The sequence below is a fragment of the Narcine bancroftii genome, chromosome 3 (assembly GCF_036971445.1).
Source record: "Narcine bancroftii isolate sNarBan1 chromosome 3, sNarBan1.hap1, whole genome shotgun sequence".
Lineage (NCBI taxonomy): Eukaryota > Metazoa > Chordata > Chondrichthyes > Torpediniformes > Narcinidae > Narcine > Narcine bancroftii.
Genome location: NC_091471.1, coordinates 17,643,927 through 17,657,495, shown reverse-complemented (window position 1 = coordinate 17,657,495; position 13,569 = coordinate 17,643,927). Strand labels below are relative to the sequence as shown.

At 42.7% G+C, this 13,569-nt stretch overlaps 1 protein-coding gene across 4 annotated transcripts in view; it reads right to left on the bottom strand.

Moving 5' to 3' along the window:
- The window catches only part of LOC138756988 (histone-lysine N-methyltransferase Smyd1-like), a 129,162-nt gene that overhangs the window by 8,751 nt on the left and 106,842 nt on the right, over positions 1–13,569 (bottom strand). For all 4 annotated transcript variants that reach the window (XM_069923535.1, XM_069923537.1, XM_069923536.1 and 1 more), the window contains one exon: positions 6,873–7,041. In XM_069923535.1, the coding sequence (XP_069779636.1) occupies positions 6,873–7,041 (169 nt within the window). The remainder of the gene's footprint in view (positions 1–6,872; positions 7,042–13,569) is intronic.

Genomic DNA, 13,569 nt, shown 5'->3' with positions numbered 1-13,569 from the left:
GTAAAGGCCTGTATGTAGACATACGGGACAGTAACAGGACATTTCACCCCACAGTCTGTGCCGCCAAATTTACACCCCATTAACGTATACCCCCAGTACATTTCAAATGTTAACATGCCATATCACTAAATTTATAATTTAAACATATAAAATTTAAAATGACGATGGGTACAGATAAAATAAATGTAGGTAGGCTTTTTCCACTGAGGGTAGATGAGATACAAACCAGAGAACATGGGTTAAGAGTGAAAGGGGAGATGTTTAGGGGGAACATTGGGGAGGAACTTCTTCAGACAAAGTGTAGTGTGGGTGGAGAATGAGATGCCAGCTGAGATGGTGAATGCGGGCTCAATTTTAATATTTAAGAAAAATTTGGGCAGGTTAAAGGATGGGAGGGATATGGAGGACTATGGACTGGATGTAGGTCAGTGGCACCTGACAGAATAATAGTTTGGCCCAGACTTCTTCTCACTTGCTTCACTGATCAAGTCAACGAAGATGTGGAGCATTCCCACGATATTGCAGTGACCTTGGTTTGAGGAACACGTTGGAGATAAAGTGCAGCATTGCAGTCAGACGGACTGCGAACGGATTTGAGATAACACCATAGTCTTCTAAGCACCAATGTACAGTCACCACCAGAAGGATAAGTCAGCCTATGTAAGCACCCTCTTCTAGGTGAGGATTCCCAGCAATTTAGAGCCCAGACATAGCAGCTGGTGGGTGGCACGGTTAACATACCTTGATAAAGGGCTCAAGCCGAATCATCGGTTATATATTTTTAAAAATCTTTGCTAATAAAGGATACTATTTGACCTGCTGAGTTCCTCCAGTATTGCGGGTTTTTACTTCAACCACAGTGTCTACAGATTTTCATGCTTTAGTAGTGTAGTGGTTAGCTCGACACTATCACATTATCAGTGACCCTGGTTCAAATCCATTACTTTCTGTGTGGAGTTTGTTGTATGTTCTAACTGTGAACTGTGTGGGTTTTATCTGAGTCCTCCGGTTTCCTCTCACCCTTGAAAAAAATGTGGGGTTGGTAGATTAATTAGGTGGAATTGGGCCATGGTGTAACATTTAAATTAAAAACTACATAATAACAAATAAAATAGGAGCAGATATAGCCTGTTTAGCTTTTGGGGGCTGTTTCATCATTCTAAAGGATTAGAGAACATAAAACACTACATGATGCACCATCAATAACTTTAAAGACTAGAAGCTCTTGAGAAACTGATAGGCTTTTATTCACAACAGAATGGAGATACGCCCATGCTGGTCAACTGGGCGAGACTGAGGCACATTCGCATTTATTCAGGGGTCAGTGAGAGAAGCCTCAGGTACAAACAGAAAGGGGCATGTCCTAAAACATATACACATATATATAGTGGTTTATCACATTAACCCCTTGTTTTTAAAAAGAGTCTGGCAGGATGAAATGAGTCAAAAGTTATTATAAGGTTATTTATCATTTTATTTAATATAAAACCACTTAACAAACATATCACAATATTTCAAACTTAATCCAAATATGCATGGTATTTTATATATATATATATATATATATATATGAGAAATAAAGAAAAACTACTTTTTAAAAAAAAAATTCACTGAGTCATATCAATAACAACATCCACAAATTATCATTATCAATATAATATATACACAGTGATTTTTTCTTTTCCCCCTCCTCCCTCTCCCCTTCTCCACCCCTCATCAAAAATCAATAAATGATAAAACACATAAAACAAAGAAATAACAAAAAAAAGAAAAATGTCGTATCGTCCACTTTCACATATTTAAATCTTATTTGGCTTATAATTATGTTGTTTTAAGAGATGGGGGTCTATGGTCGGCATTCTCTGACATATTTTATGTATGGTTCCCAAACTTGTCTTTCAAAAACTACTTCTATCTCCCCCCTCACACAATCCTCTACAAATTAAAAAAAAGAAAAAAAGTAAAGGGACAAGAAAACTACAACAGGAGTACTTAACTTTCCAATACTTTTAAAGTTTTATGTGTGTGTGTGTGTGTGTGTGTGTGTGTGTGTGTGTGTGTGTGTGTGTGTGTATTCATATGAGAAAGGGAATGTTCAAGATTCATTTAAATTTTAATGCCAACTCTTTGTAATTATAGGATCCATATTTCACAAAATGCAATACATTTATCTCTTAAATTGTAAGTAATTTTCTCAAGTGGAATACAACTCTGAACTTCCACATGCCATCTATCCATTCCCAAATCAATATCCGACTTCTAAGTTATAGCAATACATTTTCTAGCCATTCCCAAAGCAATTAGCATAAATTTGACTTAATACATACTCAATTTAGGTTTAATTTATCTAAAATCTACCAGTAAAAATAACATTGGATCCCGTGGGAATCTAACTCCAGTTATTTAATCTAATACATTACCCAGATGAAGCCAAAAATGTTTAATTGTGGAACACTGGCAATTTAAATGCAAAAAAATGCCAACTTCTTTTCCACATAAAACATAAATCTAAATAAATATAATTCATATTATGTAACTTTTGTGGTGCTAAATATAATGTTCGAGCATGGGCATATATAGAACTTCAGTAAAAAAAAAGGAGAAGCAGATCTACGACACTTTATTTATAAATGGAAAGCATGATTGTTAATAGCAAATAAAGAAACACCCATGATGAAACATTTAATTGATCTTTGGAATAAAATTGATAAAGAGATTGGAGGAAAAGGTTAAATGTCTGGAAGAACACCTTTATTTCAAAATCAACATTCCATTTTCTATGGAAAATAATGGTTTAAAAATTTTGCAAAATTGGGGTATTAAGAAAATTAAAGATAGTTTTGAAGCTGGTAAATGTATTACTTTTAGTAGAATAAAGGAAAAATGTAACATATTGGAAAATACAATTTTTTGTTATTATCAAGTTAAGAGATTTCTTTGTGAAATTTTTGGTTGAGATTTAGTATTACCACCGGAGAGAGAACTATTATTAAGTAATAGGGATGTGAAGAGATTTATTTCAGATGTATAAATTAATACAAAAGGCTCGAAAAGAGGCTCAAGACATAAATGGAAGGTAGATTTAAATAAACAAATAGATGAATGGAGATGGATTCAGATATGTAGAGAGAATATGAAAAGTACAATAAATGTGAGATATCAGTTAATTTATTCATCAGTTACATTTGAGGTTATTATAAATTTAGTCTTTTGGGTGGCCTGGTTTGCTGCCGTGACTGTCGTACTGCAGGTGTTGAATCTTGGTTGGTCTTGGATATCTGTATGTTACCATCGGCAATGGCTTGGAGTATGCATGGCATTGGATCTGACATGTCATCCACTGGGGTAGGGGTAACATGCCATGAAGAGTGGTAGATGAAAGGGGAGCAGGGTGGTCGGGCCATGGTCTTGGGGACTCCAGAGGGCACCAGATCCCAAATGGAGACCGTGTCCTCCCACCCACTAGGGGTATGCTATATGTATATTGGGGATTGGCTTAGAAGAGGTGGACCCTTTTGACCAGTGGGTCAGACTTATGGCTCCTCACATGTCTCTGGAGTAGGACCCGCTGTACGGCACCGTGGACCCTAAAGTGGACTTACTGAGGAAGGAAAACATCCTTTCATGTGGAGTGGCATTGGTGGCAGTATATAGGAGTGATCTGATGGAGTTGAGTGCCTTGGGGAGGACATCTTTCCAGCAGGAGACTGGAAGGCCTCTAGTCCTCAATGTTCTCCCTTTCTACCTGCCCTTTCTTTCAGGATTTGTAGCTGTTGGTCCTGCTTAATGAGAACCCCCAGTCACTATGAATATTACAGGGGTACTCAAATAGGGTGAAGAAATTGCGCAGGGCCTGATAACTGTAGCAGTGGTCATGTCTGGGCAGCGGATGGTGAACAGGAAATGAGAGTATTCACCAATGATGTTGAGGAAGTACATGTTGCTGTTAGAGGAGGGGAGGCGCCCTTTGAAATTGATGCTCAGGCATTTGAGGGGAGGTGGCCTTTATCAGATGTGTTCTGTCTGGTCGATAGAAATGCTGGCAATTTCGGTCATGGCCCTGCTGTCCTCACTGGAGTATGGTAAGTTGCAGACTTTGATAATGTGGAAGAACCTGGTGACCCCAGGGTGGCAGAGGTTGTTGTGGAGGGCCTGTAACCAGTCTATTTGTGTGTGTAATGGAGGATTTAAACCATGCTTTTCCTTATGCAAGGCTGAGTATCAGTAACCTACTTTGAGAATAATGTCAGAATCAACAGACATAAGCTAAATTCCATCATAGGGCCCAGAGATGCATTTATCTTTGAGATTGATGGGATTGTTTGTCGCAGACTGTCAGGCGAGACCTTGAAGCAAAGTAAACCATTATATTCAAAGTGATAAACTAGAAAGTTGTGGTATTTGATAGAAGCCTAGGTATGCTCAGTTATTTTTTTTGAGCAGGGAATAGGTGCTTGAGTGATCAATTTTTGGGTAATATAAGCCATGGTCCCGCTGCTGAAGTTTCGGACTCTCCAAGGGGTGAAAACATCTCTCAGCAAGAAGAAGAACTTCTAGAGTCCAACCAACATCCCGGTCGGGGGAGGTGGAGAAGCTGCTACCGGCGCCCCGACAACCTACTACAAGTGTGCAGTCGTTGCCTCGCTTCGACAGTTGGGACCAGTCCAGGCATTGATAAGTATAATTGTGAAGGGCTTGCATATTGTAGTTTGAAATCAGCTTTAGATTTAGTAATAAAGATTTGTATAAACTGAAGTGCTCTCGGCGTGTGTGTCTGTTTTCTTTCGGTAGCTCAAACACTGTGACCAATCTAAAATGAACAAAGTGAGAGGTACAAGTTTACCCAGGACAGTGTGCTGGCACATGTTCAGTGGGATAGGGCATCTGGAGGTTCATTGAGTTTCCTGGGCCAGTGCAATACATCATAATTGTAGGTGCTAAGTTCAATTCTTCACCTCAATATCTCGTTATTTTTTATTTTATCTCACTGCTAGTTGTTGAACATGAAAGTGACTGCATGTTGATCAGTTAGCAACGTAAATCGTTTGCCAGCAAGGTAATGTCTCCAGTGCTGTACTGCTTCGACAAAGCCCTAAACCTCCTTCTTTTCAGAGGAGCGTCAGATTTCAGGGCCCTGGAGGAAGCGGGAGAAGCTGGCTACGGATCTGCCCACTGAATAAAGATGGCAGCCAGGGCGAAGTCGGACGCATCGCTCTCCACCTGGGGACAGGGTGGATTTGGCCACTCCGTGCATTGCGGCTTTGGCAAAATCTGCCTCAATGTGGCTGAAGGCCGCACTAGCCACTGACGTCAGGGGAAAGAGGAAGATTTTATGAGGGGTCAGCCTTATCCACATAATTGGGGAGATTTGTTGAGGGGTCAACCTTGTCCACATAATTGGGGACCCACTGGGCATAGTAAGAGAAAAGCCCCCGGCACCTTTTCAGAGCCTTGAAGCTGTAGGGATGGGGGACTTCCAATAGGGGACGCATGTGGTCAGAATTGGGGCCAATTACTTCATTCTCTATGACACAGCCAAGGAAGGCAAGGCAAGTTGTGTGAAACACACTCTTATCCTTATTGTATGTCAGGTTAAGGAGTCTGACAGCCTGGAGACATTTTTGGAGATTTGCGCCATCATCCAGCCTGTTGTGGCCGCAAATGGCGATGTTGTCCAGATACGGGAATGTGGCTTGCAGCATGTACTGATCTATGCTGCTGTCCATCACCCACTGGAAGTTGGAGAACCTGTTGGTGACGCCGAAAGGAACCCACAGGAAATGGTAGTGGCGGCCTCTGACTCAAAGACACTATCATTATAGGTGCCATCCAAGATGGCGGCCCCCACTGTCCGCAAACAGTGCTCCCGGGTTGAGGAGGTGGCGGTGTCCAAGATGGCGGCCCCCACTGTCCGCAAACAGTGCTCCCAGGTTGAGGAGGTGGCGGTGTCCAAGATGGCAGCCCCCACTGTCCACAAACAGTGCTCCCGGGTTGAGGAGGTGGCGGTGTCTAAGATGGCGGCCCCCACTGTCTGCAAACAGTGCTCCCGGGTTGAGGAGGTGGCGCTGTCCAGGATGGCGGCCCCCACTGTCCGCAAACAGTGCTCCCGGGTTGAGGAGGTGGCGGAGTCCAAGATGGCGGCCCCCACTGTCCGCAAACAGTGCTCCCGGGTTGAGGAGGTGGCGGTGTCCAAGATGGCAGCCCCCAAGGCTCACCTGCAGCACTGCTGTGTTTAGAAAGTGACCCGCATTTGTACTCTTTAGCATGGTGTCCTTTCTTCCCACAGTTTAGCGCAAACTACATCTTTTGCCAGGCAGTATTTTCTCAGTTGTTTTAGCAGGCCACAGAAGTAGCCCTTCGGGGGCTCTCCGAGAACAGCAGCTGTGGTTGGGACACTAGAGGGACATGGCAGTCCACTTCCCAAGGGAAGGTTGAGAATCGCTGCTCTAGACCCAATTGTTACCCAATATTTTGCTTTAGAAAAATTGTAATTGGCCCATTTCCTTTGGAGCTATGAAACTGTGCACATAATGAGTCAGTTAGGTGTGGTTTCCAAACTTTTTCTTTCCACCACATACCACCTCCCTTACTAATCACAGAGCACCTATGGCATAGGGAATACTTAAAGTGGTATGTGAGTGGAAAGAAAAAGGTTGAGAACCACTGCTTTGGACTGTGAAAGGGTTTTAGCTACAATCTTATTGAATTGCAGCTGTCTTTAAGAGCCATGTGACCTAATCCTGCTCGTATGTTTTATGTTCTGGGAGAAAGCTGTCAGTCTTGAGGAAATCAGCTTCATCTGTGTTCAAGATCGTTACATTGTCATACCCTACCCAGTGAGCTGTAGTTAAAATGGCACACTAGGGACTAACCTCAAGATCTTTGGTGATTGGATGGGTCGGGCCATGTGTCACCAGGATAATCCCATAAGCTTGGCAGATCATGGCATGGCCTGGTTCGATGAGCCCAGCATGCCAGTGTGTCACTCCAGCCCTCATCAGAGCCATGCCCAACTGGGCGTTGTTGTGATGGTAGAGTTTCCTGTGGACCATCAGAACGTTGTATTAGAAACTCTGCATACAAACATAACTTTGTTTCCACTGACACCAGTCAGCAGCACAAGACCCTGATGCCCCGCAAGTAAATGGAATCATAATTTCTCTGTCAATTGTCCATCTGTGATAATGGCTCAGTTTTTTGCTTTTTGTTTCTTTCACACTCTGGTTCATGGACCATCCTCGACCAGACTCTGGTTCACAAACTGTCCCAGACCAGATTCTGGTTCATGGACTATACCAAACTGGTTTCTGGTTCACAAACTATCCCAGACCAGAGTCTAGTTCATGGACTTCACCAGATCAGACTCTGGTTCACGAACTGTCCCAGACTGGATTCTAGTTCATGGACTGTCCTGGACCAGACTCTGGTTCATGGACTGTCCTGGAATGGACTCAGGTTCAGAGACTTTCCCAGATCAGAATTTGGTTCACAGACTGTTCAAGGCTGGACTCTGGTTCATGGACTGTCCCAAACCTGACTCTGGTTCATGAACTGATTTACAACTACAATCTTGAACTCAATCCCCCATTAAAGAAGCCCAGCATCCCATAGGCCTTCTTAACTATCCTATCAACCTGTGCAGCAAGGGATGTACAGATTTGGACTCCGAGGACCGTCTGTTCACCCACACTCTTAAGTAACCGAACATTAACCTTGTACTCAGCCTCCTGGTTTGTCCTTCCAAAATGCATCACCTCACACTTATCCGGATTAAACTTCACTTCATCTGCCATTTCTCTGCCCAACTCTGCATCCTGTCTATATCCTCTTGTAACCTTCAACATCCTTCATCTCCATCCACAATGCCTCCAACCTTCAGATCATCCACAATCTTACTTCTATCTCTTCATCCAGGTCATTTATATTAAAAAAAAATCACAAAAAGCTGAGTTCCCAGAACAGAACCTTGCAGTTTTCCCTTAGTCACCAACCTCCTGGCAAAGTACTTTCCTTCCACTACAACTTTCTGCTTCCTACCTGCAAGCCAATTTTTTTATCCACACAGCCAAAGGTCTATGGACTCCCTGCCTCATGACTTTCTGAACAAGTCTCTCGTGGAGGACCTTATCAAACGCCTTGCTAAAATCCATGTAGACCACATCTACTGCCCTACCCTCATCAATTTATTTTGTTACCTCCTCAAGATGCTCAATTAGGCTTGTGGTGCATGACCTTCCCTTCACAAAGCCACACTGACTATCTTTGAGGAGACTGGACTTCTCCAAATGCTCATAGATCCTATCCTGAAGAATTCTCTCCAATAGTTTACACACCACTGACATAAGACTCACCAGTCTAAAATTCCCAGGATTCTCCCTATTAAACAAGGGAACTACATTTGCTATTCTCCCATCCTCCGGCACCTCCCCTGCAGCCAAAGAGGATTCAAAGATCATAGCTATTGCCCCTGCTAGCTCTTATTTCACTTCCAACAGCTGTCTGGATATACAGGTGCACAATCCTTTATCTGGAACCCTTGGGGGACAGTCTGTTCTGAATTTCGGATTTTTCCAGATTTCGGAAAGCCCACCCGAATTGTGCTGCCATATCCACCCCCACCCCCTTCCAGTCGCCTGGCCATCTCCCCCAACCGCAGTCCCTCAGCTGCCTCCCCCAAACGCCGGTCTCCACTTGCCGAATTTTTGAGCTTTCCGGATTTTAGATGTTCGGATAAAGGATCGTGTACCTGTATCACGTCTGGCCCCGTGGGACTTATCAATCTTGATGTTTTTAAGAAAATCCAACACTTCCTCTTCCTTAATCTCCATATTGTCCAACAAATGTCCAGCACTTGTTCTATTTTGACTTCTCCCCCATCAAGGTGCTTTACTCTTGTAAAAATTGAATCAAAGTATTCATTTAAGAACCCCCCCCCCCCCCATAACCTCCACCTCCAAGTACATGTTGCCTCCTTTATCCTTTAGCGGTCCCACCTTCATTCTCGTCATCCTTCTGTTCTTCACATACGCATAGGTCGCCTTTGGATTCTCCTTAATCCTCCATGCCAAGGCCTTCTCATGCCCTCTTTGAACTCTTCTAAGTCCTTTCTTAAGATCCTTCCTGGCTACCATATACTTCTCATGAGCCCTTCCTGCTTCCTGCTTCCTATATCAAAGGTATGATTCCTTCTTCCTTTTGACAAGCTGCCTCACCTGCTTTGTCATCCATGGTTCTATTTTCTTACCATGTTTTCCCTGCCCCAGTGGGATAAACCCATCCTAAAACCAACACAAGTGATTCCCTAAACTTCCTCCACCTTAATTCTGGACTTGAGCATCTGTTTCCAATTTACTCTCACTAATTCCTGCCTCACCCCATCATAATTATCCCTTCCCCAATTAATCACTTGCCCATTTTGCCTGCTTTTATCAATGCTAAAGCTCAGGGAGTTGTGGTTACTCTCACCAAAATGCTCCCCACCGAAGGTCCACGACTTGTCCAGGATGATTACCCAGAATTAGATCCTATTTGGCCTCTCCTCTGATCGGCCAGTCCACACACTGTGTCAAGAATCCTTCTTGAACACACCTGACAAATTCAGCCCTGTCTATCCCTCTTGCAGTCAGGAAGTACCAGTCAATATTAAGGAAGTTGAATTCACCCATAACTACAGCCCCGTATTTCCTGCACCATTCCAAAATCTGCCTGCATATCTGTAACTCAGTGTATTTTGGGGGCCTATAAACTACTCCCAGCACAGAGATAGCTCCCTTCCTATTTCTGACTTCCACCCACACCATCTCAGTAGACACTCCCTCTGCAGTGTCCTCCCTTTCTAGAGCCGTGATACTATCCCTGATCAGTAATGCTACCCTGTACTCCACCACATCTCATCCTATTCCTTTATCCTATCTAAACCCTGGTACCTGCATCAGTTAATCTTTCCCTTCAGTAATGGCCTCAACATCATAGTTCCATATACTGATCCATGCTCCATCTTAATCCCCTTTACTACTAATACTTCTAGTGTTGAAATAAACACGTTTCAACTTTGCTAAATGGCTACGTTTATGTCAGTCATTCCTTACAAACTCAGAACACATAGCATCATGCTTTAGCTATTCTCCCCTATTCTCTGCACTCATATTCTGGTTGCCACACCCCTGCCAAGCTAGTTTAAACCTTCCCCAGCACCTCTAGCAAACCTGCCCACCAGGATATTGGTCCCTTTCCATTTCAGGTGCAGCCTGTCTATTTTGTACAGGTCAGACCTTCCCCAGAAGAGATCCCAATGATCCACAAACCTGAACCCCTGTCCACTGCACCAACTCTTCAGCCACACATTCATCCACCACAACTAGATCATGGATTATCCTGGACTGGTCTCTGGCACAGGAACTGACCTGGAGCATGTATCGTGCTAACTCAAATTTGGTTAATGCAGTGGTTCTCAACCTTTTTCTTTCCACTCACATACCACTTCAAGTATTCATTATGGCATAAATGTTCTGTGATTAGTAAGGGATTGTTTAAGATGTATGTGGGTGGAAAGAAAAAGGTTGAAAACCACTGTTTTAATTGTATCTAATTGACTCGTTGTTTTGTCTTGGGTAGCGGCACGTGTGATAAGGCATCAGCATGGCTGTTGAGTGTTCATGGCTTATGTTTTATGCTAGCAGCATGGCCCATCTTTGACTTCTGGCTGCAGCTAATACTGGTATACCTTTGTGAGGACCCAGGATTAAACTAAGAGGGTTGTGGTCTGTGATCGGGGTGAATTTTTTTTTCCATAAAGATATTGGTGGAATTTTTTTTTACACCAAAAATTATTGCTAATCCTTCTTTTTCTAGTTGGGTGTAATTGCATTCACTTGTGGTTAATGTTCGCGAAGTGTAAGCTACGGGTTTTTCACCTTTTTCTGTGATTTGGGATAGTACCACACCTAGTCCCACTGGTGAAGCATCCACGGCTAGCGTAACTTCTTTATTAGGGTCGTAGTGGATCAGCACCTTATTTGTTGATGTTAGTATTTCCTTTAGTTGATCAACTGTGTTTTTAGTTTCTATTCCAGTACCATGTTTGATCTTTCTTGAGTAACTGGTTCAGCGGGCTGCATAGTGTAGACATATTAGGGATATAATTTTGGTAGTAATTAACAAGTCCAAGGAAGGACTGTAATTCCGATTTGTTGGTTGGGTATGGGGCCTTGCGAAGGGCTTCAGTTCCTTCTGGATTCACTTGCACCCCCTTGTTATCGATTGTAAACCCAAGGTATGCTACTGAGGGGTGCATGAAGACAGATTTGTCCGTTCATAATCATATATTAGCCTGTTGTAGTCTGGTTAAGCTCTTTTCAAGGTTTTATAAGTGTTCACTGTCATTTTGTCCCATGAAGATATTATCTAGGTAACACCCAACTGAGAGTTCATATAGTAATTTGTGCTGTTTAAATTCCATAAGGCATGCGTGTTTAGATGAATAGTCCCAGAGGGGTTTTGATTGTCAAATATTCCCTTGATTTTTTTTGTCCAATTCTATCTGTTGATATGCTTGTGACAAATCTAGTTTTGTATTGATTCTAATATGCCTTCATATTTTAGTCTGTTTAATTCAGCCTCAATTTTTCCTTTCATTGAAAATGGGATTGTTCTGGCTTTGAAGAATTTTGATTCTGCATTATCTTTTAATTGGAGTTTGGCTTCAACACCTTTGATTTTCCCCAATTCTTGTTGGAAAACCGCTGCATGGTTGTTGAGGATTTGGTCGAGTTCTGACTGGGAGGTAGGTGTCTGTGTGGTTTACATTTAGTATTGAACTGATTTCCAGCCAGTCTAGGAGAATGTGTTGTAGCTCGTTTCTTCCGAAGAGTGCTGGTCCCTGGGTATCTACGATGTAGAGAGTGTTTTTAGTTGCTTTTGTTTGTATTGTACCTGGACCGTGCATTTTCCAAACACTTTGATTCTGTCTCCTGTAACAGATCTTCAAGTTACTTCAATTGCTTTTACCAGGAAACGTGGTAGTAAATGTTCCTTTACAGGTAACAGCATTAGGGACAGCTCTGCCCCTATGTCTGTAATGTAACGCCTTCATCCATTGCTAATAATTTTTGCCTTGCTTGGTGATTTGCCAGCCCCATCACTAATCTGTCTCACAGTGCCTGATTTAGAAACTGCTCAAAATGACAGTGCTCTGCCAGTTTGCGCAATGATGCCAGGTATTTACCTATTATTTCTCCTAATCCTTGTCTCCTTTTATAGAATCATTGCCTTTCTGCCATAACTGGTGGTTTCGGGCTTAAATGGTTCCTTTCAGCTGTGCATAATTCATTGAATGTCTTCGTCCCTGGATCTTCTGGGGCCAGCAAGGTCTTAAGGAGGTCGAATGTTTCGCTGCCCATTATACTGAAGAAGTGGGCACATTTGCGGTTTATTGGACCTTCCATAATATTGTGGGCTACGTGGTAGTAGTTAAACCATTCTACGTAGTTATCCCAACTTTATTCAACTTCGTTGAATTCCCTGAACTTTCCCTCCACCATCTTGATGTTCTTTCACCTTGATCTTTTGGTGGAAATTTGTTGGGGTTGTGAGGTTGTTGTTTTTGTAGAGAGCGTCGAAAGAACCAAAGACTTGTTGATCCAAACCAAGGCTTTTATTAACTAAAAGACTGGAGCATATCACAAGTAGGTCGACCAGTCCAGAATGACCTGGTCTGGCTAGGAGCAATCCTTTAAGACCTGCCAGTAGGTGTGGCTACACTCTCAGCCAATCACAGTCATCCTACACTACCATCTGTACATATACACATTGGTGATAGAATCTGGACTATCAGTTTTTTACCTTTCTTCTGTTGTTTTCCTTCTCATGGTGGTGCATGGAGTATGTGTTGGGTTCATTTTGTTTCCCATCCACTGTTGTGTATGGACTCTCACAATTAAGACTCAGAGATGTAATCCTTTCTCATCCTTTACTTCTATTAGACCAACCTGGCTACTGACACACAGGGTTATATACATGGAAGGGTGACATCATGACATGGCCATCATGATCTCCAGCAGAGGGCAGGCTTATACCCAACAGTTCCAAATGCTTGTAAGTTGCTAATTTGCTTTGTGCTGTTAATTGCTCCTGATCTGCCACTGTGTTGCTGGGGTAGTCAGCCTGTTTGTTTCTGTGTTAATAGATCCTTTAGTTATCCATTCCCTGTGACTGGACTCGATTCCTTCTGAATCCCAAACGAATTTCAACACAACACCACTTTAAGTAATCCCTATGTCATAAGTGTCTGAGATTTGTAAGGGATTACTTAAGGTGGCATGTGAGTGGGAAGGGAAGGTTGAGAACCGCTGCTCTAGACTCAATTGTTACTGAAATATTTTGCTGGAGAAAAATTGTCATTGGCCCATTTCCTTTGGAGTTATGAAACTGGAAACTGTGCACATAACGAGTCAATTAGGGACGATTAAAACAGTGGTTTTCCAACTTTTTATTTCCATCCACCTACCTCCTTAAGCAATCCCTTACTAATCACAGAGCACCGATGGTAAAAAGTGGTATTTGAGTGAAAAG